General features: G+C 47.0%; 2 protein-coding genes across 7 annotated transcripts in view; one reads left to right on the top strand and one right to left on the bottom strand.

Annotated features, from left to right (window-relative positions):
- The first annotated feature begins 2,322 nt into the window (after nt 1-2,322).
- Nucleotides 2,323-7,193, top strand: tgif1 (TGFB-induced factor homeobox 1). Its single transcript, XM_034572687.1, has 3 exons — nt 2,323-2,724; nt 4,484-4,713; nt 5,484-7,193. The coding sequence occupies exons 1-3, from the start codon at nt 2,601-2,603 to the stop codon at nt 6,156-6,158; spliced, it is 1,029 nt and encodes a 342-aa protein (XP_034428578.1). The 5' UTR covers nt 2,323-2,600; the 3' UTR covers nt 6,159-7,193.
- A 1,505-nt stretch (nt 7,194-8,698) lies between these two features.
- dlgap1b (discs, large (Drosophila) homolog-associated protein 1b) overlaps nt 8,699-27,826 on the bottom strand; it is a 95,179-nt gene continuing 76,051 nt past the window's right edge. For 5 of the 6 annotated variants that reach the window (XM_034572311.1, XM_034572312.1, XM_034572314.1 and 2 more), the window contains 6 exons: nt 18,191-18,576; nt 18,038-18,117; nt 13,665-14,080; nt 12,618-12,709; nt 11,904-12,056; nt 8,699-11,360 (listed from right to left, as the gene is read on the bottom strand). In XM_034572311.1, coding sequence (XP_034428202.1) covers nt 11,145-11,360; nt 11,904-12,056; nt 12,618-12,709; nt 13,665-14,080; nt 18,038-18,117; nt 18,191-18,576 — 1,343 coding nt within the window. In that variant the 3' untranslated portion in view covers nt 8,699-11,144. The other variant, XM_034572315.1, reaches the window with a different exon arrangement.

Raw genomic sequence — 27,826 nt, 5'->3', positions numbered from 1 at the left:
TAGGGTCCAGATAAAATAAAACACAATTACATAGAATAAAATACATACCATACAAAAGTAAACATATTTCTATATATTTATTTATAATATATTTTTATATTATATACATACATTTCAGTTATTATTTAGAATTAGGTGAAATAAATAATAATTACTATCATTATGACAGATAACACACAGTCTGGAGACTGGAACTGGCTGATATTGACTTGATGGTAACACCAGGCTGTGGCTGTGACTGTGGCTGCTGAGGATGCCTGAATTACTCATGTCTCTATTTTTAAATCATTGTCTGACGGTTTCAACTTGTCCGGTGTGAAAAGGTCAAACTGCTTCTGTATTCGCCATGTCTCAAAATAGACTTTACGTCGGGAGAGTCTGTTACAAATGCGGCTATAAATAAAGTTATGATGAAAAACAATATACGGATCTGACATGAAAACCACTGACATGTGAAGTGAGACACATTGATCCTGTCCTTACTGCGCTGTGTTCTGCTGGGAAACCTTGGGCCCAGTCATTCACCTCGATGTTCCTCTGACACCTACTTTAACATTGCTGAACAAGCGCACACAATGACCTCAATGAGCATCTGTGGGAGGTTTCACATTCGTAGAGGCCTCACCACGAAGCCCTCTGGGCCCAAATGAACTGTTGCCAGACACCACAGAAAAACCCCCATCAGGCAGGTGGTTTAAATGTTGTGGCTGTCCGGTGTAAAGTTTAGATTTTCTGTGGTTGGTTGCCTATTTGAATTTCTACTGACTTTGTCATTTGCATATACTGAAATATAACAACATGGGGCCTTTAGGGGACGTTCGTAAATAGTACTCCTTTGAGATTTTATCTTATTTTTTTAGAACATGGTGAAAACCCCTTGTATTGAAGGTCCTCTGAACAAGCTTGCTGTAAAGTGGCCAACTGTCGGTTGTTATCAGGGATCACCAGCAGATATTAGCTCAATATTTGCCTGTTTTATCACATGACTCACAAGGCAGGTTTACCACAGGCTGATCAGACCCGGTTGTTACACATGGATGAGAAATTTAAGCGTTATTTGTCAAATGTTACGTTAACACAAGGTCAACGGTACAACGAAAAGTGATGGACAGGTCAGCTCAGCTATGAGAGAAATGTCATAAAAAAATATTAAATAGAGCTCAATATAAAATAAAGGTTATAACTATGTATAAAGCTAAGCACATTTCATAATAAATATTATAAGGAACTATTTCTCTTGAGAACAGCCCCAACTAAATTGGCCTTCTACAGATTAAACTGGCAATATTGCGTGTGGCCACTAGAGGGGACGCGACTCCCACAATGTTTGGTTTATTTCAACTGCAGTACCACATATGCACACCCGGGGGCGACATTTACCTTCAGGCAAGAGAGAAACAAACGCTCGCCTGGAACAAATGCATTCAAAAAAAGAAAAGAAAGAGAGAAACGTTGCTCCAGCAGCTGTCGCAGGGTTGCGCACAGAATACAAATGAAGGCATTGATCGCTTCCTTCACCGAGCTGTTGTCTTCACAAACCTGGACTGGTGCACTAACCTCCAGCTGAGCTCCACATCCCCACAGGGTGCATAGTGTAATTCACACGTTTGTGATAGATTAGAGCCATATCGCTTAAAATAATGATGATTTAAAAACGATAAATTATAAATATAGTATCAGGAGAACGTGCTCCAGTGTGGTGCTACAGCAGAATGAGCGATGTCACAGTCAGTGTGTGCAGAGGTGCAGCCTTTGTAATAATAATAATAACATTGACTCCTAATTGGCAAAACACAACATTGTAATGATGCATGATTTTTGAATTTAAAGCACAATAGCGTCACAGATCATATTCTACAGAGCTGGAGCATTAATGTAAAAAGCGTTGACACAAAATGCGCCAAAATGCTACGTGAAAAGAGATTAAAGCCACAAGATGCAACAATGTAGCTAATTCCTGCAAAACGTCACAGATGCATCCTGTTGCGATGTTGTTGTGATTTTTCACCGTGGTGATCATTTGTAGCTGGAGGATGTTACCACGAGGTCCGCAGTGCTCCCCGCGCGTCCACCAGCCTGTTGTTGTTGTTGTTATTGTTTATATTGTTGTTATTGTGAATGCACGCGTAAACATCAAAGCGCCACAATGTAACCGTGTTGTTGTTGTTGTTGTTTGCGTTTTATTTATTCTGCAGCAGGGGCGTAGATTAGCAGCTCGGTTTCCATGTCAGTGGAACAAACCATGCTGATGTCAGAGATTTCTCCCCGCGCGGTGGGAGGATCTCTCTCTCTCTCTCTATCCCTCCCTCCCTCTCTCTCTCTCTCTCTCTCTCTCTTGTGCGTTGAGTCACGCAGCTGTCAAAGATAGCTGTCACCCACTTCCACGATCAAACACGCAGTCAATGAGGAAAAAGGCGCTTTGAGTCGCAGAGATCTCAGGTGACCCCCCCCCCCCCCACACCCACCCTCTCTCCACCACCTCCACCTCAAACAACACCTCCTTCCTCCTCAAGTCTGCAAACAGGAGAACAGAGAGCGGAGGAAACACACGGAAAAAAAAGAAAAGAAAGGAAGAAAGAAAGACAGAAGAGGAGTTTTTCATGAATACGGATTTTTTCTCGGGATACGCGCCGTGGGGAGATTTATTCGGAGACAAGAGGACAAACACGGGAGACTGTTTTCTTCTGCGCTTGAGGACAAAAGTGGACATGAAGACGAAAAAGGGTAAGAGATGCTTTTTAAGATTAAGAAAAAAGATGCTTTATAAATAGACGGATTCAGCCGTTTCCCCTCGTAAGCAAACCACGCAGTCTATTGTTTCCTTCCCCAGACGTGACAGGGGGCTTTTTTCCCTGCCATGTGCTGGCGCGATGTCAAAAGTCCACAAAGCTGCGTTTGCGTTATCGCTTCGTATTTATTCCCACGTACGTTTTTTTGTGTGCCACTTTCTGACACCACAACACAGCGCGGCGTCGCCATGCGTGTTTTTATTCCTCCGCGTCACCGTGTAATTAGGTTAACTTTAAAGCCAACGCAAAAAAAACCACTACTTCAAATCACACCAAAGCTTCCTGATTCTTTTTATTCACTCTGAAGCTAAGAATGCGATATTTGTTTGGACATTTCGAGAGAAAAGTTGGAACAAGTTAAAGTGGAGGATTCGAATGATACATTTTCTTTGACGCTGCGTTCGAATGAAAACGATGCATTGTGTTGTTTTTTAAACATTCGAACGCACGGAGCGTTTAAACAGCGTTACAATCCAAATGTAGGCTAATGTTCATCCTGACCTCATTGTGGGAAGTTGCCTTGTTACATTCACGGACCTCGTGGTGCAGCTCACACACGCACACACACACACACACAAAAGAAAACCCTCGTACAAGTTGTGCAAACTCCCCAAAACGTCACCTTCTCATGGTTTAAACTCTTATTTCTGGCTCCACCACTGAGCGGTGACATTTCAGGGGGACTTGGTTTGATGGGGAATGCGCAGTTTACGCGTAGAAACTTTAGGATTGCGCACAAAGAAGCACGCAGCCCTGGGTTCTTTTGTTTAGTCTGGAGACGCTGATTTGCAACAGGTCTCCCCTCCCCCCCTCCGCCTCTCTCCAGCCTACGTAATTACCTCATCCTGTTGGGAACTTTCTTATTCCTTTCCCACAGCTCACTGCTACAGGGGTTTGTTCATTTGATGTCCACAAAGTTTTTTAGTGTTTCTGCAGTTTCCTAATGGCGCCTGTATTAGTGCACTGCTGCTGGTTGTGTTGTTCATGGGGGAAAGAATATATATATATATATATATATATTTGAATAATCTTCAAAAACCTGTGTTTCTTCATTCTCCAGAGGAAGATCAAATGTCTGGTGTCAGTTCAACTCCTTATTGTCTGTGACATGTAATATCATAATCAGCTGAGAACAGAATGAAGGCAAACACAAATCTGATCAAAGTTTGGGTTTTTACAAACAGTTTATTTCCCCTGAATCCGGTTTGATGATGATCAGACGTGTTTTTGAAAATGTTGAATTTTTTTATTATCTGCCATGTGTCTGCTCTTCAAAACAAAACCTCCCCTCCCTCACTGGATGGTTCAGGCCGGTGTACTTCACTGTACTCGGAGCAATGCAAGGTGTGCTCGCTGTCTGTGCGGTCGACCCGGCTCGTATTTGTTGAGGCAGGTTTTATAACTGACACAGCATCAGACCAGCCTTTGTGACGTCTCGCCCTCCATCCCTCCCTCCCTCCTTCCCTCCCTCGCTCCCTCCTCCTCCTCACTCCCTCCCTCGCTCCTTATATGAATCACATGGCTGAACTTGACAGCTTGCTTCTGACACATCAGCTGCCTCCCAGACAGCTTGCGTTTGGGTAAAAGCGGCTGCGGCAGATTTGCTGGGTGACTGACATACAAGATGGCACACCATCCTCCTTTTGTCCTGCTCTCACACACCCCTCCTCTTCACTCGGGCTTTGCCTGCGCAGGTTTGGTGATGCTGTCGGGGAGCGAGACGGACGACGAGGACAGCGTGGACGCCCCCCTGGACCTGTCGTCCAGCACGGGGGGCAGCGGGAAGAGGAAACGACGAGGGAATCTGCCCAAGGAGTCGGTGCAGATCCTCAGGGACTGGCTGTATGAGCACCGCTACAACGCTTACCCCTCGGAACTGGAGAAAGCCCTCCTGTCCAAGCAGACTCAACTGTCCACACTGCAGGTATGCACACAGATATTAAAGATTACCACACACCTTCACTGCCTAGAGTGTAAATAGATCACTGTAAACTCCAAAGGAAGCAAGTGTCAGATTGATTGAATCATTTCCTGCACGGATGGCAAACAAAACATGACACACCGTGAACTGAAGGTCATCCAAACCAGCTCGATGTGGCAACATTAAAGTGCATGAGACAGCGTGAGTGAGTAAACTCGCTCCCTGTGTGTTGTGGGCTTGGCTGAGGCACTCGGACAGGAATTTCCCTCCCTCCAGCCCCTTTCCATCCCAGCTGTCTGGGAACAATGCGGAGTCATTTACATAGTTAGAGCTACAAGCCTCCCTGAGCCAGTTACGACTAGCCTGCTGGACGGCAGAGAAAATAAGAAAGATGACAACGATTACAGCTATGACCAAAGAGATGAGTTTCATTGGAAGCTGTTTAAAATACAGGATTAAGAAATCCAAACTGGACGTGATGTTTAGCTTCTCCCAGTTTGAACTGTGATTATCATCTAGTGTAAACCTCAGGGGTCTGTGTTTTCATTTCTGCAGAGCTGAAATGATAAACAGGAAACGTTAAAGGTGTGAAATATGTCGTCTCTGGTGGGTGCTGGTGTTTCATTGTGGTTCCTCTATTTAGAACACAGGTGCAAACTGCACCTGGAGATAAGTGTACCAGCAGATTTTATTTTAGATTGCAAGGCAGAACGTAAGCGAGGCACGTGATGCTGCTTCTTCAATAACTCAGCATGTGTCTCTGTCTTTTCCAGGTGTGCAACTGGTTCATCAACGCTCGGCGACGACTTCTCCCAGAGATGCTGAGGAAAGACGGCAAAGATCCCAACCAGTTTACCATATCCAGGAAAGGCAGCAAGGCCGGCGACAGCTTCTCCGACAGCTCCCAGTCCCCGAAACACAGCAGCCCCACGGCCGCTATGGACGAGAGCTACGACAAACGCGTTCTCCACCCCTCCAGCTTCGAACAGGCCATGCCCGGCGTCCTGAGGAAGGCGGCGTCCCCCTCCATCCCCTCTCCCACCTCCTCGTCCCCCTCTCCGGGGCTCATGCCCACCCGCCCCTCTGTCATCTGTCACACCACTGTCAGCGCGGCGATGCAGGCGAGCCCGACGAGCCCGACAGCCTCCCAGCCCTCTGTGCCCGGAATGAACTGCGACAGGGCGGCGGAGCTTTTGCAGACTGCTCAGGCGCTGCTCAGGTGCCAGGATGAGGGGCTGGGCAGCCAGCCACTCACCACCACCACCACCACCATCCTCAGCAGCAGCGGCATGGAGGGCAACCTGAGCCCCCGCAGCGGGCTCTTCAACACCCCACCCCCCACCCCTCCAGACCTCACACAAGACTTCAGCGGCTTCCAGCTCCTGGTGGACGTGGCCCTGAAACGGGCCGCAGAGATGGAGCTGCAAGCCAAACAGCTGGTCTCCTAAAGGGAGAGGGTGACAGAAGAGGAAGAGTGACGAAGAAGAGGAGGCGACGGAGACTGACTTTTGTGTCTCGACTATGGAACTCCTCCGAGTCCAAGTGACTTGTCTGCACGCAACACAGAACAAATCCACATGAAAGCCTGATCATTTCTATTTTTGGTATACCAATCAAATTGATGAGGATTGTTTTTTTTATTGAAAAAGAAACAAACTGTATTGAGGTGCCTTGGCTGTACGTCGTTTATTCATTTCATATACATGCGTGTGTATCTACATGTGTATCTTATTTGCACACAGGGACCAAAAATGTTAGCAGAGAAAAAGCTGCCTGTCTTATGTCTTTCCATGATACTGTATATCATCGTAGAGAGCGCAGAAAGAGCTATAGAATCACGACCCCCTCCTCGTTTCACGGACCAATCGGACGGATTGGTCGCATCCACACACGTTTTCTTTGACTGTTTTCACATTTCAGAGATCAGTTCGCGATTGGTCTGCCTCATTCGTTTGCACACTAAAGGCAGAGGACGGTCATCTCAGTGTCTTAAACATACTTTTGCTCTTGGCATCTAGGACAAACGTATTCACTACTGTAGTAAATGTTATGTGTTTTCATGAGTATAGTTTTGATTTTGTAATTTTTACTTTTAGCTATTTTTAAAAGGAAAAAAAGACTTCAATGCTTTTTCTTTTTTTTTTTACTCTTTATTTCCACCGAGGGATGTTTCAGATGACCAATGTAGCAGGTTCTTAGTCTGAGCCTTCATCCCATCACTCAGCGAAAAACGACGGCCAGTGGACTGATGAATTTAAAACACTACAGATGTCTTTTCTGCATTTGCTGTTTGACAAACGGACAAAGGCAGCATCTTTTTTGAAATCACCAAAAACAACCATTTTCATGTATAATAGGACCATTTGTATAGTTAATGTGACACGATGCCCAATGATGTGATTTCTTTTCATACTGTGCAATGTTTGTGGCAAATAGGGGTCACATGGGATTCAAATAAAGTTTTGTTTTTCTACATCTCAGAATCGGATCTTTTTCTTTTTTTTTTTTTTGTAACCTCACAGCGGATCACTGAAATCTGACACACATCCATACAAGCTGAATTCCTGTAAATCCTGTCAAACTTTGTGAAGATCCCAGATTTATCCCTCGAGGATCAGAAGCAGGATGGAAATAGGCTGGCGTTCGTGTCTTTCCACGGGCCACCGCTACAGGCATTCAGAGGCATTCCTGTGTGCGAGAGGTTTACAACAGCTCCCTCCAATTAGCATAATCCTGCATAAATTAACACGGGCAAACAGCAGACGTCAACGGTTTCTTGCCAACAGGGTTGTGTGCGCCTGCGTCTCAGTGGAGTCGATGGAAGGCCGCTCAGAACTGAGCGAGCTGCTTCGTTCTAGTGGAAGACGGCTGTTCCCTTCTGGTCCCAAAGCTTCTCTGCAGATCTCCATATGATGCGTTGTGTGTATTTGCTGAGGCAGCAGCAGAAATTGTTATTAATTCCATTAAAATATGACAGTACACACAGTTTAGAAGTACTGTAATTAAGTACAAGTATTTGAGGATGTTCATTTGATGCCACTGATACATTTTTAGGAAATATTGTACATTTTACTCTAATATATTTATTCTAAATTAAAACTAAGTTGTATTATTACAGATTCAATAATTAGTATATAAAATACATGCACCAGCACCTTCTGTGTGAATAAGTGAATAACTTTAAAGATAGACAGATGTACTTTATTGATCCCAAACTGGCTAATTCCTGAAAAGCATTCTCAATAATAACAAACGGGTGGATTTTGGATGTTTTTATTGATGTTTTTGTCAATAAAACATTTGTATATGTCATTTTTTAAGAATGTTTAGTTTAGTTTACTTCTACTCTAATATATTCAAATTGTGGTTTCTACGAAAGCAGAGCTGTGAGTACTTCTTCCTCCACTGGTGGGAACAGTTGGTTTTTAACTTTCAGAGGCTGGAGCATTGCCCCTGCTGGTCACCACCAAATGTTTAGAATGCATTTTGAGTTTTCCACCTTTTGTCAGATGTTGCCCGTCTAAAGTGACGAGTCATGTGGTGGCGGGGGGGGGGGTCGGGTCCAATCAGGAGGATGTAATCACCCATAAGGTTTAAACAGACCTCCAGGCGCACAGTGGGCAGTTGCAGCCCACCATGGTAGACCATGCGCAGGATGAACGGACTATAAGGCCTGAACCAGGGTCAGGCCTTATACAAAGCTGAAACCCCCCCTACCCCCCTTTTTTCACCCACCCCTAAACTCTGTCCGCTGAGGTCAGTGTGCCTCCCCTCAGCATGACTGATGTGTGAATGACAAATCACCAGGAGCTGCGTGTACAGGAGCGTTGAGGCTAAACCGAGGCCAAAAGTGCCGTCTAATTATGGGGAGCCGCCCCTGCGGAAGGGAAATGCCCTTAAAAACACACCACGCCGGCCTTGTAATCGGTTTAATTATATTCCAATTGAAAACACATGTGGAGGCAGGAAAGAAACCAACACAACAAAATTATGGCAATGATATATATATATATGTTTTAATGCTGATAAGAGCTCATACACGTGCCATAACATCAACAGTGTAATAACATTAATTACAAAATGTATATCTGCTTAATATGTCTTTTGATTGGGTTCTTTTTTTAGCTTACATTTACATAGGGAAACATTCATGTATGTACAAATGTTTATTTGAATGTTTTTCCTCTTTATTATAACTACATCACAAGCTCCAGGGTTGCCAGGTTTGCTGGAGTGTCTTTAGAGTTTAGCCACAATCCAACATTCTGGTTTCTAACTCCCCTGCTATACCAGGAGCATTATATTGATATGTTAATATAATAAAACATAAATAAGAAATGAAATCATTTGACAGTTTAATTCAAATACAAGTTCCAAAGTAAAAAAAAAAGAAGAAAAATCTTCATCTACATTATATGGCATTCAAGTTTGAACTATTACTTTTATGCACCCTCTCTAAAATTGACCAGGTAAAGGAAATACAAATCCAACTGTACGTTTACTTCATCACTCGAGTTCCTTCACAAACAAATCAATGAAATCTTCAGGCTGCGTTCAATAGGGACAAATAGCAGGGATATATCCTTTATCTATAATTATCCAATGGCACGAAACTCTGTCAGATCAATACAGGCTGACACCCCAAAGTCCTGCTATAGTCTGTCGTCGGAACATTTGTGTGATTCAGGATTGTCTCCGTGTTCGAGCAGCGGACAGAAATACCTTGTTATGCTGAAGTAAGCAGGGCCCAGGTGTTCAAAAAACATGGCGTGGAGACTATTTCCTTTATTTAAGAACGTGGCCTGTCTTCAGGGCGGGGGGTTATGTACAGTAAGAGAAAAAAGCCATGGGTCACATACAGTCACATGAGGTCAGTCGCACGCGCTCCTATCCTCAGTCTCACACAGTCTCACATACACAACACACATGCACACTCACTCCTTCCCCTGAGACTGCTGTTGTGCTCAACTATCATATTAGAAATTAAGGCTGATCACTGAAACAGAAATCAAAATAAAAAAGGTGCCTGTCATGCTAAACACACAGAAAACATAAACACAGTAGAAGGGCCTTGTTGTCAGTGCATAATCATAATCACAATGTCAAGAAACAGTCATTGTTCTTCTAATCAATAAATTAAACATGAATACAAAATATTATAAATTGGTTTTTCTTTTGTATATGACCTCGAAATAATTGCTTCATTTGGAGGCAGAGATAGTGCACACACAGTGAGGAGGAAATAGTCCCTTTTCAGTCCTTCAGTCTCAAATACTGTCCATAAATCTCTCTTGTTTAAAAACGACATAGTAAAATATAGTACAACTACCAGTATTGTACCAAATATCAGTATTTTTAGCTTCCGCAACACCGAGGAGCTCGAATGCAACGTGAGAAACGAGTAAACCTGTAAAAAAAAAAAAAAAAAAGGACATAAATATCAGTTACCTTGTGTCGGCATGCAAGTCAGGTCGTTATACGCTATGTCCTTTATACAAACGTGTTGCTCAGTTTAAAATGAGACAGGACGGATGGTCTGTTTACAGGTCGTCGATGCTGCTACCTTATCGGTCACAACCCCAGAAAAGTAGGAAGCACTTTTTTTTAAATGAAGTTCTGAATCAGAAACGGACGCACGCAGACTCTGTGTCTCGCTCGAAAAAACACTGATTAGGTTTTGTGGTGTTTCTAAAACAGTGAAATGCAGAGCTTCAAAATCCGCTCCTTCGCCTCACCTGGAGGGGGAAAACACGACTTGACCCTTGACCTTTCCTACCGGGTCGACCTCCTGCCACCGGAAAGACCCATTTTCAGACACATGGTGAACTGTGTCACTATAATTGCCTTGTCAGCTCTTTTCAACAATGTTCTGCTCTGATGTTTACCCTCATTATACAAAACAAATCTATATTTTCAGAATCAGAATCATGGGATTTTGTAAAAAAAAGAATAAAATCAACTTAATAAATATATAAAATATGAGTTCATATGTCTGTTCTCTCGTGTGTGTGTTTGCGTGTGTTTACAAACACACACACTCCTCGTGCACGTGCATGCTTCCTCCACGTTTCCCTGTAACACATATTGACGTGAAGCATTTCTGCTGTGCTACACCTGGCTTACTTATGTAACATCAGGTCACTTTGAAAAAAAAAGGGATCCATAAAGAGATTTCTTTGGGAGTGAAGGGCTCGGGCGGAGGTACAGGAGGAAAGAGGGAGTGCTACATCAAGGCTGGGAGGAGGAAACGAGGACGGGGAGCAGATCAATAAATAAATAAATATTGTAAATGTACATTTGCCTCCATCCTGACTGACGCCCCCACAGTGATCTGGGAAGTCCGCAAATAATAGGATTATGTAACGTTAGCACCCTAGCCTTACCATTCAGTGCTATTGTGTGTGTGGGACAGTGTGTCTGTGTGTGTGTTTGTCTCATAGTCTGGTCTGAGCCTCTGGGATATAAATCTCGATACTGTCTGCGCTCTCGGTGGCGGAGCTCTGCCGAACCGACGCAGCACGTTTGGCAGCTAGCAGGCGTTTGCGAGCCTCCAGACGCTGGCGCTCATTGCTCTCCAGCGAGCGGTCCCTAGCCAGGGGAGGGTGGCCCTTCTGGGGCTTCTTTGGCACGGGAGGGGGCATCCTTCTCTCCTGGACAGGAATGACAAATAGTCTTAATGACAGACTACTACACGCAACACAGTAAGGAGCAACACAACTGCAGCCAGTTGGCGTATGGGTTAGAAAGAGCACTGGAGCTGCCTGCGGCGTTATGGCGGAGCATGCATTTGTTTGAATGAGGTTATGGTTCACAGTGGCAGCCATTTGTGTGGGGTAAGAGAGCGCGGTGGAGGCCATTGCGTGAGGTAAAAGCGGCCATTGGAGAAGGACAGGCCCCAACGGTGCATGGCAGGTAGAGAAGCTTCTCAAAAGCAGCTCACTGTCGGCAACAAGACAAAACAAAACACACAAACACAGGTGGTGACGTCAGGCAGGCAACATGACAGTACACAACACACATGTGCATGTTACAACAAAGCTTCACTGTGAATCACTGGGACTCGCAGTAACAGTAAAGCAGCAGATAACATGCAGGTTAGTGAAGCCATTCAAAAAGCAAAACTAAGAGTAGGTGACTTTCATCTTTTAAAATGGAGGTTTAATGGATCTGGTATTCGCCATGTGTGTCCGCACCTGGATTTCCGGGGGCGACAGAGGTTTCCAGTTGTTGGCTTTGAGTTGGTGGAGCTCGTCAAACTTCAGGCTGATGTTCTCGATTGACAGCTGGAGCATGTCCCAGAAACCGGCCAGGTCCTGGGAGATGGGCCGCTGGTGTGAGTTCGGGTTCTGATAGAAAGCAATTGAACAAATACACACACGTACACAAGTTGTTCAATTATGTATCACACATTTTTGGAGCAGTACTGTTGCTGTGTAATAATTCAGTTTGACAGCAGAATCGGCTTTAAACTAAGTGAAATGCACACAAAGTTATTGAGAATTCAAATGGCACAACCTTATTTATTAATAAATCAGGCACCATATTCTAAATTTGGAAACTAGGCTCGTATCCAGAACATTATGCAACACGTGTGATATTTTGACAAGAAAATAGAAGAATAAACATCTGCAGAAAAAGGTTTTATGCTGCTTCAACACAAACAGTATAAAAAATCCCTGTTTCTCAGGCTCTAGTTTTCACACTGCAAGGTTTATTTTTGTATGTCAGAGACAGTAGGGGTGAGCAGAAGCACACTCCACACTAGATGCATAGTAAATGAGCACTGGCCTGTCCTGTCAGGATGATTTGTGCAGGATGATGTCAGTGTTGGTGGTGGTGGTGGTGGGGGGGGGGGGAGGGGGGGGCTGGGGCTGGGACGAGCATACAGAGGATGAGGTGACACATACCAGATTCTCCTCACACAGCTCCCGGAACTGCTGGAACTTCTGGGACATCAGGAGCTGGGCACTCCCCACTGCACTGCGGATCTTCCCCAGGACTGCAGAAAGACGCAGACACACATGCATGCACGCACGCACACACACACACACACACAAACGCACACACAGAATTCACAATGCAATTACTCACAGAACCGCATACTGCAGGCATGTTGCACCGCTAACAGAGAGGGTGCATTAGTAATGCAACAGAGACTGGTGTGCTAGAATCCTCTTTCATACATGGGACTCATTAAGGGAAGGCAAATAATTACTGAAATACATCTTTGCTGCTAAAAGTATCTTTTAAGAACCTAATGTTTTATTTCTATCACGACAGCAGCTTGGCAGACTGATATATGAGAGAAAACAAGGCAGTGCTGCAGAACCTGACTCCGCCAGTCAGTCTTATTGACTCATATCCCTATGAGAGGAACTGTCAATGCATGCATTAGTCAACATGAAGAGAATGGGATCAGAAAAAGAGAGGGGGAGTAATGAATCTGCACTACAGACACAACCCCTAAGGAGGTGTGTGGGGGTGTGTGTGTGTGTGTGTGTCTGTGGTAGCCTGAGATCTGGGAAAACATAACCTTGAGACAGCCTGCCTGCTCTGCACGTTCTGTGAGAGAATATCTTGCCTGGAACCATAACAACACACTGGCTGCATACGTAATGACATTTTCAGTAAGACATGAAATCAGCTGTGCGGTAAGGACAGGTACAAATGCACTGCCTGCTGCCCGAGGCCTGTTCGCTCCATCTGGTATGTGCATGTTAGTAAAACATATTTAGACCTGTGCATACAGACATGTGCTGCTGCTGCTGTGTGTGTGTGTGTGTGTAGTATGCCCGGTATGTCTGTGGAGGCCAGAGGGCTTGAGGCAGGAACAAGAGGCTATTGTGGTCCAGAGGAGAGGAGAGGAGAGAATAGACCTAATATCAGTGCACAACAGACTTTCTTGTCTTCCTATCTTCAATATCTTGGGATTTAAATCCTATGATCCAACTCACTCTCATCAGACAGCTCATTCTCCATCTCGTCCTGCTCCATCTGTCGACACCAGCCCTCCATGCGCTCCGTCTCCGCATGCAGCAGCTTGAGGAACCAGCGGCCGTCACGGGGGCACACCAATCGGCCGACGGCCTCCAAAACGTCCGCCTCCGGCTCGGCCACGCTGTCCATCCAGGGGTCCGGAGGGGGCAGGATAGACGGGTCGAACCCCACATCCCCGTAGTCGTCTCCGGCGCAGGCGTGGTAGTGGTTGCCCGAGCCTTGGATGCTGACGGTGGAGCCGGCATTGTCGCGGGAGTGCTGGCGTGGCATGGTGGCACAGTGACGAGGCGGCAGCTCTGGGACGTCGTTGGGGTCGTCGAGGTCGGCCTGCACGGCCGTGGTTACGCTGTTGGACCGGGTCATCCTGCGGTAACTGGGAGAGGAGGCAAGAAGAACAAAGATGTTTTGTTATGCTGATTTTATGCAGTGAATGATCACACATACTCATATTGTGTGGTAATAACAGATCTTTCCTTTTCGCAGTAATTGTGTTTGCACACTTTTCTTGGTGGTGCACCCAGTGTGAAAAATTGAAATGATCACAGCGATCTCCTCACTGATAGTGATGAGAACCTTTTGTAGTGTGGAGCGGCCTTTCAGCGCGTGTGTTTTGTCACCTGGCTCATTCAGGAGCAGCAGAGTGTGCAGTGGTCCACAAACTCTGCTTTGTAAGCACACAAACACACACATGTACACACACCTGGGAACCTTCCCTCCAGCTTGGTGTGCCATGTTGCATTTGGCCCAGAGGCAGTGTGACACTGCTGGGGCAGCGTTTGCCAGGTCCCTCCAAAACACACACACACGCTTGCTCTCATGTGCAGAGATTAAATCAACACACACACATTTGGCTCAGTCCCCCTGTAATGAATGGGTCGCCAGAGGGATGCGGGAACTGGTATGGAAGGGGGGTGGGCTAGCTTCACAGCGATTGGACGAACCTGAAATGTCTAATCAGAGCCAGATTTCAACTCAAAGTGGTGAAAACACATCATTTATTAATAACTACAAAAATGAACCAGAGCACCGCTGACTCAGATAAAACACAGAAAGCGTTGCAGCAAAAATAAGAGCGGAGAAGCACAGCAGCTACAAAGATGCACGCAAGACCTCATGCAAACTATAAAAATTCTAGTGCACCAAGCATGCAGTATCCTCCGATTAGCCAAGTCTGGGTTTACGTTACAACATCTGACTCTCTGTTTGCAACAGGCTGCAAATTAGTGAGAAGAAACAACTTTTCCATGCCAGAAAATGACCCATTAGCTGCACCGACAAACATGCTGACTATCCTGAGGTTGACCTGCCTGCAGCGTGACACACACACAAATGATCACAGCCCCAGCACGCCTGCTTCAGCCCATCTCCGGACGCACGCTCTTCCTCGCCGCTGCCCATTCATCTCTAACCTCCCTTTTTTCTCATTCATCTCCCCTCTTCCGTGAACACAAGAAGAAAAAAGGAGAGAGAGAGAGAGAGAGAGAGAGAGAGAGAGAGAAAGAAAGAACAAGGGAGTGGCTTCGGGAGATCAAACAGAGTGTGTGTATGCTTTATGTGTACGTGCTGGCAGCCCGCAAGTGTGTGTGTGTGTGTGAAGAGCAGTTAAAGAGTAACTCCTTCGAGCAGGTGTTCAGTTCTAATGACCTCAGCCTGCTTTCTATCAGCCCGCTAACAACTTCCTGCAGGGGCAGAGACGGGCAAGGCCAAACACAGCCCAGACAGAAAGACAGACATATCAAAAGGCACGAGGCGAGAGAACAAGGAAGGGCTTTCGAGAGCAAAGTCAATGTGAGGGGAGAAAAGAAACTGAAATATGAGGAAGGAATGCAGGAGCAGGGAGGAAATGAAGCAAGTAAAAAATGCCCAAAGTCCATGTTCTGATTATGTTCATGTGGAGAACATTTGTAGAGAACAGTTGTAGAGTCTTGTATGCTGAGTATGTCAGAGGGCCACTTTAGATCCATGTCTTTAGTCTACATCTGCTTTCAGACTTGTATTGGACTTTCATTTTCATGAACATGTCCGTACGGGCTGTATGTGAGAACGCAAAAGTAAGAGTCAGTTGCTGTCTGGAAGAAACTGGAAAGATTATAAATTTCTCGGGATTAAAAAGAGGAGCCAGACACATAGGAGACGCCATTGAAGATGTCCAACTTGGAAAGACAATAAGATTAGAGAGCTTTTGGTGATAAGGCCCGACGCCTGTGTCAATGTGCTGTAAACAAAAACACATAATTTCCGCAGCTGACTTTATACGTCATGTCCTTCCTCCTGCATGATCTGCCCAGGTGCCAACTCCCACCTGAAGGTTCTGGAAATGTTCCTGTTCTCTGACAATCTCCTGCTGCGTAATTCATATGTGAAAGACAAACTCCAGGGTTTATGTTTGCTCAAGTCTCCTGTACCTTTCCTCTCATCTGCAGAAAACCCCAAAACAAAAGAATACCGAAGCATCTACGACCAAAAACAACCTGAAAACCTATTTGGATGGAGAAGGAAAGGCCAACTAGGTAAAAGTATTTTGAGTGACCGAAAACACAAAATGTTTAAAAGTTGCACATGCACCCCCGAGGCTTCCTGTTCATTTGTCTTATGCCAGTAATGACGATGCCTCAGTTGACAGTGAGGTCGAGAATGTCCTTGAAGTTCAGTTTTCAAGATGGTCGTGCATATGGTTTAGTCACTATTGGACCATGAGCAATGTCCCTGTGACTGCAAAGACATCTGGTGACCACCAAGCTCAGACCCTAAACTAGCAGGTCCCTAAAAAAACAAGAATTTAAACATCACATTTTTAAGTTTTTTCTCACAATTTCAAAAATGTGTTAAAGTTCACTATTATATACAAAGAAAACATCACATAGAAAAATCTGATTGACATATTATTAGAGTGAGCGTGTGTAGCTCGTGTACAGATCTGCACTGAAAACACGTCTGTGTAAAGACAAGCATGTTTGTTGTGTTCGTCGCTTTTACAGCTCTCCTCCACTCCTACAGTTAATCCTTGTTCAAACAGCAAGGCGAGGTTATGACCTGAGAATGGTGCTTATAAACACACACACACACACACACACACACACACACACACACAGGCACAGGCACAGACACACACACACAAGTCAGTTTGAGCTCTGAAGCGAGGCCGTAGGAGTTTGGCACTGTCACTGTCTGGAAATGTAATGAAGGGCCAGCATGCCTGGACCTCCCAGGTACACACACACACACACACACACACACACACACACACACACACACACACACACACACACACACACACACACACACACACACACACACACACACACACACACACACACACACACACACACACACACACACACTAACAAGTAAACAATCAAACGTGCACCAACAAAAACACCGTCCTGCCTACTACACCAAACATGAACCAGAGTAATGCACCGGCTTCATTGCTGCATAACATCCAGGCCTCAGCAGACTAGAAAGTGTCTGGATGAGTTAATATTTTTCTTGGCAGCCACAGGAACTCAGTGCTTGGTCAGTCAGCTGAGACCTCCCCTTTCAGAAAGCCCCTCACATTCCCTGACACTGTGTGAGTCTGTGTGTCTGATGTGCTGCACTCCGGCCTCGCTCCCTGACCTTTGATTAAAGGTGATGCCTCTCTGAATTCCTGTGGCTACGGCGTGGAAACCTGTACCGGGACTGAATTTGTCAACTTCCTTCACCAAACATGAGGTCATTGTTTTGACAGGGGTGAACGAAAAACAGACAAAGGAGCCATAAATGCCTGCGTGTCCCAGCAGAGGCCTTGATGCGTCTGGGGCGATGGGAGCTAATGAAACGATCGTGCACACTGGGCTGCTTCTTCTCAGGCCGGGGCCATGTTGCAGAGTGAGGGGCTGGAGCTGACAGCACAGCAGTCTCTCTCTCAGTCTTCTGAGCTAAACAAACCCAATAAAACTCCCTCCCCTTCTCTCTCTGCCTCCCTCCCACACATGCACAAACACACACAACCTCAAAGTAGCCTGACTCACAATGACTGCAGCAACAGATGGCTGTCAACTCACCCCCTCCACCTTCCCAGTCCCCTGCACCACATCCTCTGGCCCAGCTGTCACTTGGGGCCCCCCTGGCTGAGGGGGTTCTGACGCCAACCTCCCCCTGAACTGGGGACAGCTGCTGCGGGAAGCCAGCGCAGGGGGGCGAAAGCTTGCGCCGCACACTACAAACCCCTCTCTGTCTCCATAATTCCTCTTCCTGTTCGTGCTATCGCTGCCTCTTCCCTCCCATTAGACTTATCCAGTTCCACTAACACAACCTCCTACTCGTTCTCTCTTTCCTCTCTACTCACCATCGCTCGTCCTCCACCTGAATTCCTATCGACTGGAATTTAGACTGCTCCTCTGAGGGTCCCTCTTCCTCTGGGTCCACCTACGAGAACAAGAGAAACTGTCAAAAAACAGAGACTTTTATTTTGAAACTTCAAATGGGCGCATCCACAAACCTGGATCCCTATGGAGAGGCACTTGCGGAGCGCTTCCCTCTGAGCCTTGCTGTCTGTGGAGACGTGTGCTACGGCGGAGGTGGTGGCAGTGGCGGTGATGGTGATGGTGCTGTTGGTGACGTGCTGGCTGGCGGGGCCGTGCACCTGAGCGTTAGCCGCCTCTATGGCGGCCGTCAGGGCCTTCATGCTGTCGATGCTCTCCGTGGAATTGGACAGGCCCGGCTGGGAGCTGATGCCCGTCCGCTGGCCCGAGCCCCCGTCCATGTAAGCGTCCTGCGCAGACTCCGTGCTGCTTTGGGCCGTGATGGATATGAAGGGTTTGGACGGGGTGGTGCGTGGAGGGACCGGGGGAGGCGTCTTCTTGTAGGTGGTGATGCATGATGACACTGCAGGAGAAAGAGAGATAACGGATTCTTACACAACAACAAATACAACTTAAAAATCTCAATCCCAAAAAGGCTTCACTGACTTTGCACATGAAGCTGGATTCACACATATGAGGCCTGAGAAAACAGTTGTTGGTCTTTTGAAACCCTGACTCAGATGATGTGATGATAGTAGGATTATCTTGCCTTCAGCTTCAGATTTAAACACTTTAACAAACAAACTACATTGAACTGAATGTTTTAAAGTTTGAAAGAAGCGGGAAAAGTTGGTATTTAGAAAAGGAGAGGGTTTGAAAGAAAGGTATAACTGAGGTGCTTTATGGGAGATGAAGTGCTTTTGCATACTATAGCCTTAACCTGCTACTTCGAATTTTACACGAATCGTAAACATTTTACTTTTGTGGGGTCGACCACGAGACACTTGTCCTGTCAATAAAGGCAAAAGGCCCGAAAAAATATAAATTTTATTTGTATCTTTATGGAAGCACAAATGCTCAAAACCATGGAAAACTAAATATGTAAAAAAATTCATGGGTCAGTACGTCATGTTTTTCTATGGTGCACAACATGCTACCGACAGTGGAAACATATGCTGTCGCTTAATGTGTTAGCTGTCACCAAATGGCTGTTGACAGCTAACACCCTGACAGCTCTCACACACACACACAGACACACACACAGGTCTCAGGTCCCTGTGTTGGAGTCAAAATGGACAGTAGATTAGGGCCAACATTAACAAATCAGAGCGTCATCTAGTAATAGGATTAGTATGTCAGCCACTTGACCCACTGATCTAGATGGTTAAGCCCTCGACGGAGTAACTGTACAACACTCAAAACAATTTGATGGTGCAGAATATAAATATAAGTCCTCAGTGTTTGCATGAATAGCGGCAAGTGAAATTCTATTATAGCTAAATGATGTTGTAAAAGGCAGCTGGAGGGCTCAGCACAGTTTAAAGGCTTTTGAGTTTTAAATCCAAGCAAATAGATATTTTAGAAATCATGCGCTGCTCAGTAATGCTCTGCTCTTTCTGCCTGTGTTCTCCCTCGGGTTACAGCTGCAGGTTCTGCACAGACAATGGAGCCTCTCACACCAACTGACTCAGAGGTCTGGACGTCTGTAGAGCAACATGCCGACAAAACACAGCCTGTCTAAAGAAAGACGCCATCGGCCACCTCCTCCAACGACATTACGCCTCGGAATCTCCTTCCTCGCCTGGGCGCTATCGTCAAAACTAGGTCGCCCTCTCTCTGTGCTGTGCTGCAAAATCTAGGACAGCGGGTTTCCTGGATCCCTTTAATCCCTCCAAAAGACAAACATCCTACCGCGGTGTGTGCAGGCAGACAACTGTTGCTAACCACACCCAGCAGGAGCAGCCATGTCTAAAACTATTAGCCGTAGTTGGCTTCCAGTCTCACTGACAGCTACAGAGGGGCCCTAACGTATTGGGAGGCGAACAGAGGGCTGACTTCATCCTCTTGAGTTTGTCGGAGTCATCCGCCGCCCTCCGACCGTCCTCCCACCACGCCGCCAGTGATTGGATGATACAAGGTGAGTTTCGAGTTCAGGTTTTGACAAGCTGGAAAGTCCTCAGACGGGATGAGATCACAGCTGCTAATGTGAATTTCTTTGATGGCAGCAGAGCAAACCACAAGAGAGACGAAAGAAACGACTTGCTGTGTTTCCTCCTACAGCTCAATGTCACGTGTCTTTCTTTTTGAGAGATAATGTATATGGAGGAATTAGTGCCAAACACATCTGAGCATGCAGTGTCTCGACCTCTCACAGGTGTCAGGTGAATCTGAGCGACATCCAGGGTTTCTCTTCAGAGAGGTCGACAAGTACAGACCCACAAGAGAACAAAAAAACACACACAGTGATCACACACATGCACTCACACAGAGGGAGAGGCCGAGGTCCTGCCCCTATCAGCCGTGGAGGTTCAGAGGATAGAATGTCAGGCCCTTTCAGAGCTTCTATCCCCTGAAGTCATCTAAAAGTCAGTGTGTGTGTGTGTGTGTGACTGTTCATCTCCTCCTCTTCATCAGCTCAATACAGAGCTGCATGAAACTGGAGACGACGCGCCGTGTCCCACCCCGCTGCCACTGCGAGAGCCAGACACGCCAGAGAATGACAGGGGCTTCGAATGCCGAGACAGGTTAAGTAAACACACTCGGGAGTCAGAACATGCCCACGCGCACACACACACACACACACACACACACACGCACGCACGCGCACACGCACACACACATATGCATGCACACATGAGCCTGCAGAGGCACAAAAATAACGCTGACACAAACCAGCTCCACGTTTCAGCCTCTCCACATCAAGGGAGACCACAGACTTCCTGCCACTGATATACGCTCCATCCGTCAGGAGACGTTTTCAACAATGGCCTTACCCAAGCCAGTGACTCCAATGCAAGCGTGTGTGAAGACGTAACCAGACGTTTAGCAAAATAAATGGAAAATAAAGCTACTGGGAAATAGATGTATCTTTCCAGTTTTTGTTGGTCTTTCTACAGAAACAACTGGCCTGATAAGAGAGAGAGAGAGGCCAAGTTTCCACTTTCCACAGCAACGATAAGAAAATAGTTTGATCCTCTTGCAGCCATGAAAGCATCGGACAACATCACGGCCCCGGACCTCCCACACACACACACACACACACACACACACACACACACACACACACACACACACACACAGACAGACAGTCAAGGACAGAGTGAAGTAAGAATGTGACGCAAGATTCCACCAGGCCCTTGAGAAGGAATGTGGAAAACTCTCTTCACCAGACACTGATAAACAGCAGCAACGGCACAAAAATGTTCCCCTGTCACTGTAATATCAGGTTAACGCAGCTTTGATCACAGAATGAGAGAGAGAGAGAGAGAGAGAGAGAGAGAGAGAGAGAGAGAGAGAGACGTCATTCATGTTCTCTTGAGTGTGCAACAAAAACCGGGAACAACTTCCTCGCTTAATGGGAACGTCTTTGTGGAATTTCATCTCCACACAGAGGTGGGTGCAGCCTGCTGGGAGCATTGTCATCCTGAGGAGGAGAAGAGTTTGTGAATGACAAAACTCTAGTGGCCCTCTGCCAAATCCCTCTTTTGACAAATGCTTCAAACGTCCCATGCCGACAAGTTGGTGTGAATAGCGGCTCTTCTTGGCAGAGCTCGCCCCCCCACACACACCCCTCCACCCCTGGGCCTGATAATATCAAAGAAAGCCCTCTTCCCTCCCCTGAGACAAAGCGAAGTCTCCATTCATTTCGCCAGCGTTCGGAACAAAAAACAGACTTGTTGAGCCTCCTATTTCTGGGCTCGGCTGATCACTGTTTCCTATTTGTGCCTCGGCATAGGTGTACGCCGTTTCCTTTATTTAATCATCGTGCTCATGCTGCTGGACAGATTGAAGGCAGGCGGCTGCCTTGTAATCTCCAATCTGTGTGTTGGCCACTTCAAAGAGCAGACGGTTTGGTTTAAGAGGCGAGCTAACGGGAACGGGCTCCCCCACGCGGGGGCCAAGGGCAAATCCACCACCATCCAAACAAATACAAAGCCAGGAAAGGGGGCGGTCGGTATGGGGGAACATTGACAGCTGAGCCCAGCTGCACTGTGTTTGGGATGAGGGTCTGCCAGAGGGGAGAGGACGGAGCAAAGCGAACAGAAGACGAAGAAGAGCGGAACAAGACTGAGACTGAGGAGGAGGAGGAGGAGGAGGGTAAATCAGAGTTACTGCCCGGCTCCGTCTGCTCCATCTCTGTCCATTTGTCCGTCCCGCTCCCTGTCTCACTTTATCACACACACACGCACTCGCACAGAGAACCAGCTGGAGTCCTTTGTGACTGCATCACCATGGTGACACATAGCAACATGAAGTTTGCTGGGAGGCTTGGAGTTTTACCAGCAGCAAGCAGGGGGAGGGGGGGAGCTTCTGTCGGCCATTTGTTTACCTTGACAGGGTAAACTGCAGCTGCACTGACACCCACCTCGACACCAGCCAACGAGAACACACAGCAGGAAGAGTGGGCCGCACAACGTGGAACTCGAATATAAACACCAGGTTATCTGCATAGAGAGAACAAGGGAGCTGCAAATTACTTTTTAAATATTGTCCCTCGCCCCGGAGCTTGAGGCTTTGTGCAGTGTCAAACTCTACAAACCTGTTTGTCTTAGACGCCTGTCAAAAGGCTTGTCACTGAGTTTCTGGGACAGGGTCACGAGATGAAAATAACCTGAAGGATTTAAACTGTGTGACGTGATGTTTTGCTCTTGTGAACAACAATGCAGCAATAACAGACACATCCCCAACACGGCCTCTAGTCGGATACTTTAAATTGCTGTTTGGATGATTTATTTTAATTCCAAAAAGTTCGTGCTGAAATAACTGAAGAGATCATATAACGATCAGCTAATGTTGCAGAGAGGAAACAAACCCTGCACACACCACATACAATAGAGCTTTACAAGTCCTGTGAGTCACCTGAAAGCCTCACAGAGACCCTCATGTTCAATCAACGACTCTCAGCCAGGAGGGGTCAGAGGTCACCAGAGAGGGTTTCTGCTCTCCAGATGCCTGAACTCTCTGAGACACAATAGCTCAGTGTGTGTGTGAAGGTGGCCGTCTGCAAGGGCTTTTTAAAGAGGTACATTTAGCATGTGCGAGTGCATTTCGGTGAGTTGTAAACATCCTGCACCGACTCCTGCATCCAAATTGATTTTTTTTTGTCCTGACTTAAACATGAGGACGCATATCGGCGCCAACCATTTGTTAAATGTGCCTCGGGTGTCCTCGGGCCGACAGTGCTATCGACACAACCGTGTGCTCAGTGTGCCCCTTTTGACAGAAACCCGTGTCAACAGTGGGTAACTGCTCTGGCAGCCTGCGTCTCCTGAATCACTAGATAAGAGCGTGTTTACAACTGTCAGCCGCCGCTAAATCTGGCAGGCAGCTGCTCCCTGTTAGGCAACAGACTCACTTCACTTAACCCACTTTCCTGTGTTCCAAGTTCAAATAGAGAGCCTGGTTACCTGCATTCCTCTTTTATTGCCCCACGCTCTCCGCAAACTGTCAATCAGTGACAGGCAGCGAGGAGACATGCTGAGAGTTAAAATCGCCAAAGGGGGCGGGGAGATAACAATAGAAAGTTCATTTTCAAAATAGTCTTTTTAGAGTTCACATCAGGTTCTTTGTTCAATATTTATTATGTCTTTATTTAACAGGGAGTACATCCTTCTTTTTAAATGCACCTGGTTAGAAGTCCCTCCGAAATATAAACATTTAATCTAAACTGTGTATCTGCCAATGTCAACACTGTGAATACTGGTTAGATGACATTTACTGGAGGTGTAATTATCCAGGATTCAGTATAAATATGTAATCCTGAAGTTCCTCCATGTACAGTACAGAAGCATGGGGCCTAAGCTCCTGAAGGGATGGGGGGGGGGGTTCTTATTCGAACGGCCCTGTGACGGCTCCAAGCCACTTCCATTGTTCTCCACTGCTCCTCGGCAAAGGGCTTTACCCTGACTAGTCCACGACCACATGAAGAGACACATCAGTCTTTTGTTTCTGTCAGAAAGACCTGCCTGCAGGGGGCTGAAAGAGAGAGAACAGTCACTCAGCATAAAGGCAGAGGAGTTAGGAGGGATGGGGGGGAGAGAGAGAGAGAGATAAAGAAACAATAACAGAGTGAGAGAGAAGTGAGAAGTGAGAAGAAGTGAGGTTGAAAGAGGAGGGGGGGAGGGGGGGTGGGAGGGGAGTTTGCCGTGCCGTTTCCTTCGGTTCCTGTAAATTCCATCTGCTTCGCTGGGCATAAACCTGAGCATTAGGCTAAAGCTAACACACCCACACATCTCACGCATGCTTTCACTGCACTCGTTTCCCACAGCGTTGCTCACCGAGCGGCTCAGACTGAAGGAGCAGCCTGACTCTGCCGGGAGGAGTGACACATCGCATGTGCCGACAATGACAGCATTGGCAACTGAAACAAGTGGTGGAGTACCTAAAAAACAGAGTCATCTATCCTGGGGGGTGATCAGTTAGTCATTTAATGAAACTAGATGTGTGACTGAGCAGTGACTGGGTCGGCGTAACTCTCAGAATATGTAACTTGTGAAAGTCGAGAGCACAAAGATAGACAATGAATGACAGAGAGGCTCCGTGGTGGCAGTTTGTGTTGTTAAGTGGATAATACAAGCCACTTAGTCCAGTGTCTGCTCGACCATAAATACCCACAACAACACAGCCATGTTGCCCCCACACTGTTTCCGAGCTTTTAAGCACAGCTGCCTGATAAAACATGACAAGAGCTGAGAGTCTGTGGAGTTATGGCCGAGTACAGGAAAACATAACCGCAGGCCTGGGGGGTAATGGATGCTGGGACGGAACAGCAAAACACGCAGGCAGACAGACTCGGCCTTGAGTGAGAGGGCTGAGACACAATGCCGGTGTCATGTCATCACGCGAAGGATCACCGCTCGCCACAGCTGCTATTTACATATAAATGCGGCAGAATGTGGTCAAAAGTTCACGTTGCCAAAAAACACTGCAGGGATTGAATCCAGAAGTCATAACTTGAATGACTGGGCACTAAAAGGAGCAGGATGGCAGTTTTTACAAGCGCCTGAGTTTACTCTTCCAGGAATGCCGTGAAACATCAGCGTCGGGTGTCGTTTCACAGTCCTGGGCTTTTTCCTTTTTTTTTCTCCCCTCTCCTCGCATTCCTTCCCCCTTTCCCCCTGTTTGACGTTCTTTGTCCTGACCACTTGCACATGGAGGGGAAAGGAGACACTGGCGGCCTAATCCACCGCCAGAGGCATGCTAAAGCCATCTGGGCCCAAAACCAAACGTCAGGCCTTCCGCGTCTCCTATAGGAGGAGTGTGTGGGGGGGGGAGATGGAAAAGTTAGGGGAGACGGAGAGGTAGGAGGTGCAACAGGGGGGATTTGGAACAAGAACCAGGCTACACTGACGCATTCTGTCTTTTGTGGTTTCCAGTCCTGACCCTGTGACCCTATACATCCTGTCGGAGGAGAGGAGGGGGCGGCAGAAGAAAGACGAGATGGCAGCTATAGGCACCGGCTGCATGTGTGTGTGTGTGTGTGTGTGTGTGTGTGTGTGTGTGTGTGTGTGTGTGTGTGTCCAAAGTAATGTGCAGCATGCATCGGGATTAATAATCACATCTCCAGCCTGAGCCGTCTCTCAGGTGTGATTTCTCACACCCCTCTTTCCTGTGTGTTTACATCCACTCCCTGCAGAAATTTGCAGAGGGAGGGGGGGGGGGAACAATGGTCTCTCCAACATTCCCACTCTCCTGCTGAGAGCACTCGTCTGTCTCCTGCATTCCTTTCCCCATTCATCTCTTTTCTCCCTCTCTCTCTCTCTCTCCCCTCCTGGACAGAGAAAAACCCTCCTGCTATACTCTTTACACGGGGGAGGGGTCCGAGTGTGCTGTCTTAACCCCCCCCACCCATCCAGCCTCCTTGAACACAGCCCCCCCACCCACCCTCGTCTTTCCTCTCCGTTTTACTTGGTTAGTGAAGCAGCAAAGCTCAAAGAGAGAGAGGGAGGGAGGAGAAAGAGGAGATGCATTCTTTCTCTCCCTCTCTCTGTCTCTCAGTGTGTACCAGGGGTGAGTTGTGGCTTATTTTTAATGACTGGTTAAAAAAAGGAAAGAAACGAGGGAGGGAGGGAGGGAGGGCTGGGTCTCTTCCCCGCCGGCCACTTGCACACAGGCTCAGTCTCACACACACACACACACACACACACACACACACACACACACACACACACACACACACACACACACACACACACACACACACACACACACACACACACACACACACACACACACACAGAGATTACTGTAGCTGAGTCTGGGACTTTCACAGAGAAGTCTTTAATTTGCACTAGGGCCTGGCCTCCCACACTGCACAGCCCAAACCACCCACTTACAGCCGAGCACCATTCCTCCGAGTCACTCCGACGTGCTCCCTCCCCTTCCAGGGCGAGCGAGAGCAACATGAACTCTCCACCGCACAGTTTAGCTGTCAGGAAAAGTCTCAAAACTTTCTGCAAAGACAACAGAGCATGTGTTTCTCCCACTCTGAACAAAAAAAAACAAAAAACTCCTCCATCTTCCTCGGAGGAGATCTGATTCAGCCCCTCTTATGTTTTTCATTCCCCCGGGGCTTTGAGCGTGCGGGCCCTGCCCAGCTTTAGCATGCAGGAGCCACGAGGATCATCCACAGTCATCGCTGAGGAAATCCTTTCGGGGCTTTGCTTTTCCTTTGGTCTCTGTGATGCCAAAACACAGACAGGAAGAGCAAAAAATAAAAAAATAAAAGAAGAGGGAGGAGAGGGGCCTACCTGAGAGAGCACCCCCCCATCTACCTGATCTAACCTGGGCATCTTGACATTTTTTGGGGGAGAAAGTATTCCTCAAGGTAAACCACAGATTTCTTCATTCTAACAGGGAACTCTCGTGTGTGTGTGCTCTCTCTGCAGAGAGTGGGGGGGACGGCGGGAGAGCACTGCCGCAGCCATTCTTTGTCTTTGCCGTAGCCCTGTCAGTTCCTCCCTGTGCCTCTCTCGCATTTCCCCCACCTCTCTCTCTCTCTGTCTCTCTCTCTCTCTCTGTCTCTCTCTCTCCTCGTTTCTCAAACTGAGAGCAGGACGACAGGAGTGAATGACATTCTCCTGCCTTCGCTTCCTGTGTCAAAAGAAATCCAAATGCCCCTCTTCCTTCCTCAATGGCTATAATCAAAGCATTGCGGGCCATAACAGGCCGGGGACCAATTAAGTCGTAAGTAAACACAAACACCTAGCAGCCGCAAAGCAAAGCTCCAAGTCCTGCAGATTTATCCCATTAACTTTTATTTCGCTTGGGAGCAAGTACAGGCAGGAAGTTGACGTCTATTCAGGTCATGGAAACACACAATGATTGAGTGACACTGGGATGGAGCAACTATTCAGCAAGTGCCTGCAGGTGCAATTCTGCACAGGTTACTTGTGATCACGGGGAATCGGAGCATCGTATTACCCATAATTTGGGCGATATTCAAAACTCAGAGGCCGGATGAGATTACACAAATGTGACTGGCAACAAGCGTCAGGGCAGATGAGGATACGATGACATCTAGTGAACGATTTTATATTGCAAGGTGAGAATTTGCCCCCCCTTTTGTTGCCCACATTTGGACAAACCTGATTTACTTTAAACTCAATTGGAAG

Source organism: Hippoglossus hippoglossus, chromosome 20 (assembly GCF_009819705.1).
Source record: "Hippoglossus hippoglossus isolate fHipHip1 chromosome 20, fHipHip1.pri, whole genome shotgun sequence".
Classification (NCBI taxonomy): domain Eukaryota; kingdom Metazoa; phylum Chordata; class Actinopteri; order Pleuronectiformes; family Pleuronectidae; genus Hippoglossus; species Hippoglossus hippoglossus.
Note: the sequence above shows the minus strand (reverse complement) of the source record. Positions and strands in the feature narration are given on the sequence as shown.

Excerpts from the sequence above, each read along its gene's own strand:
- tgif1 (XM_034572687.1), top strand. The coding sequence starts at position 2,601 with ATGAATACGGATTTTTTCTCGGGATACGCGCCGTGGGGAGATTTATTC. Across the intron at positions 2,725-4,483 it reads GGACATGAAGACGAAAAAGG|GTTTGGTGATGCTGTCGGGG; the intron begins GTAAGAGATGCT and ends TTGCCTGCGCAG. Across the intron at positions 4,714-5,483 it reads CTCAACTGTCCACACTGCAG|GTGTGCAACTGGTTCATCAA; the intron begins GTATGCACACAG and ends TGTCTTTTCCAG.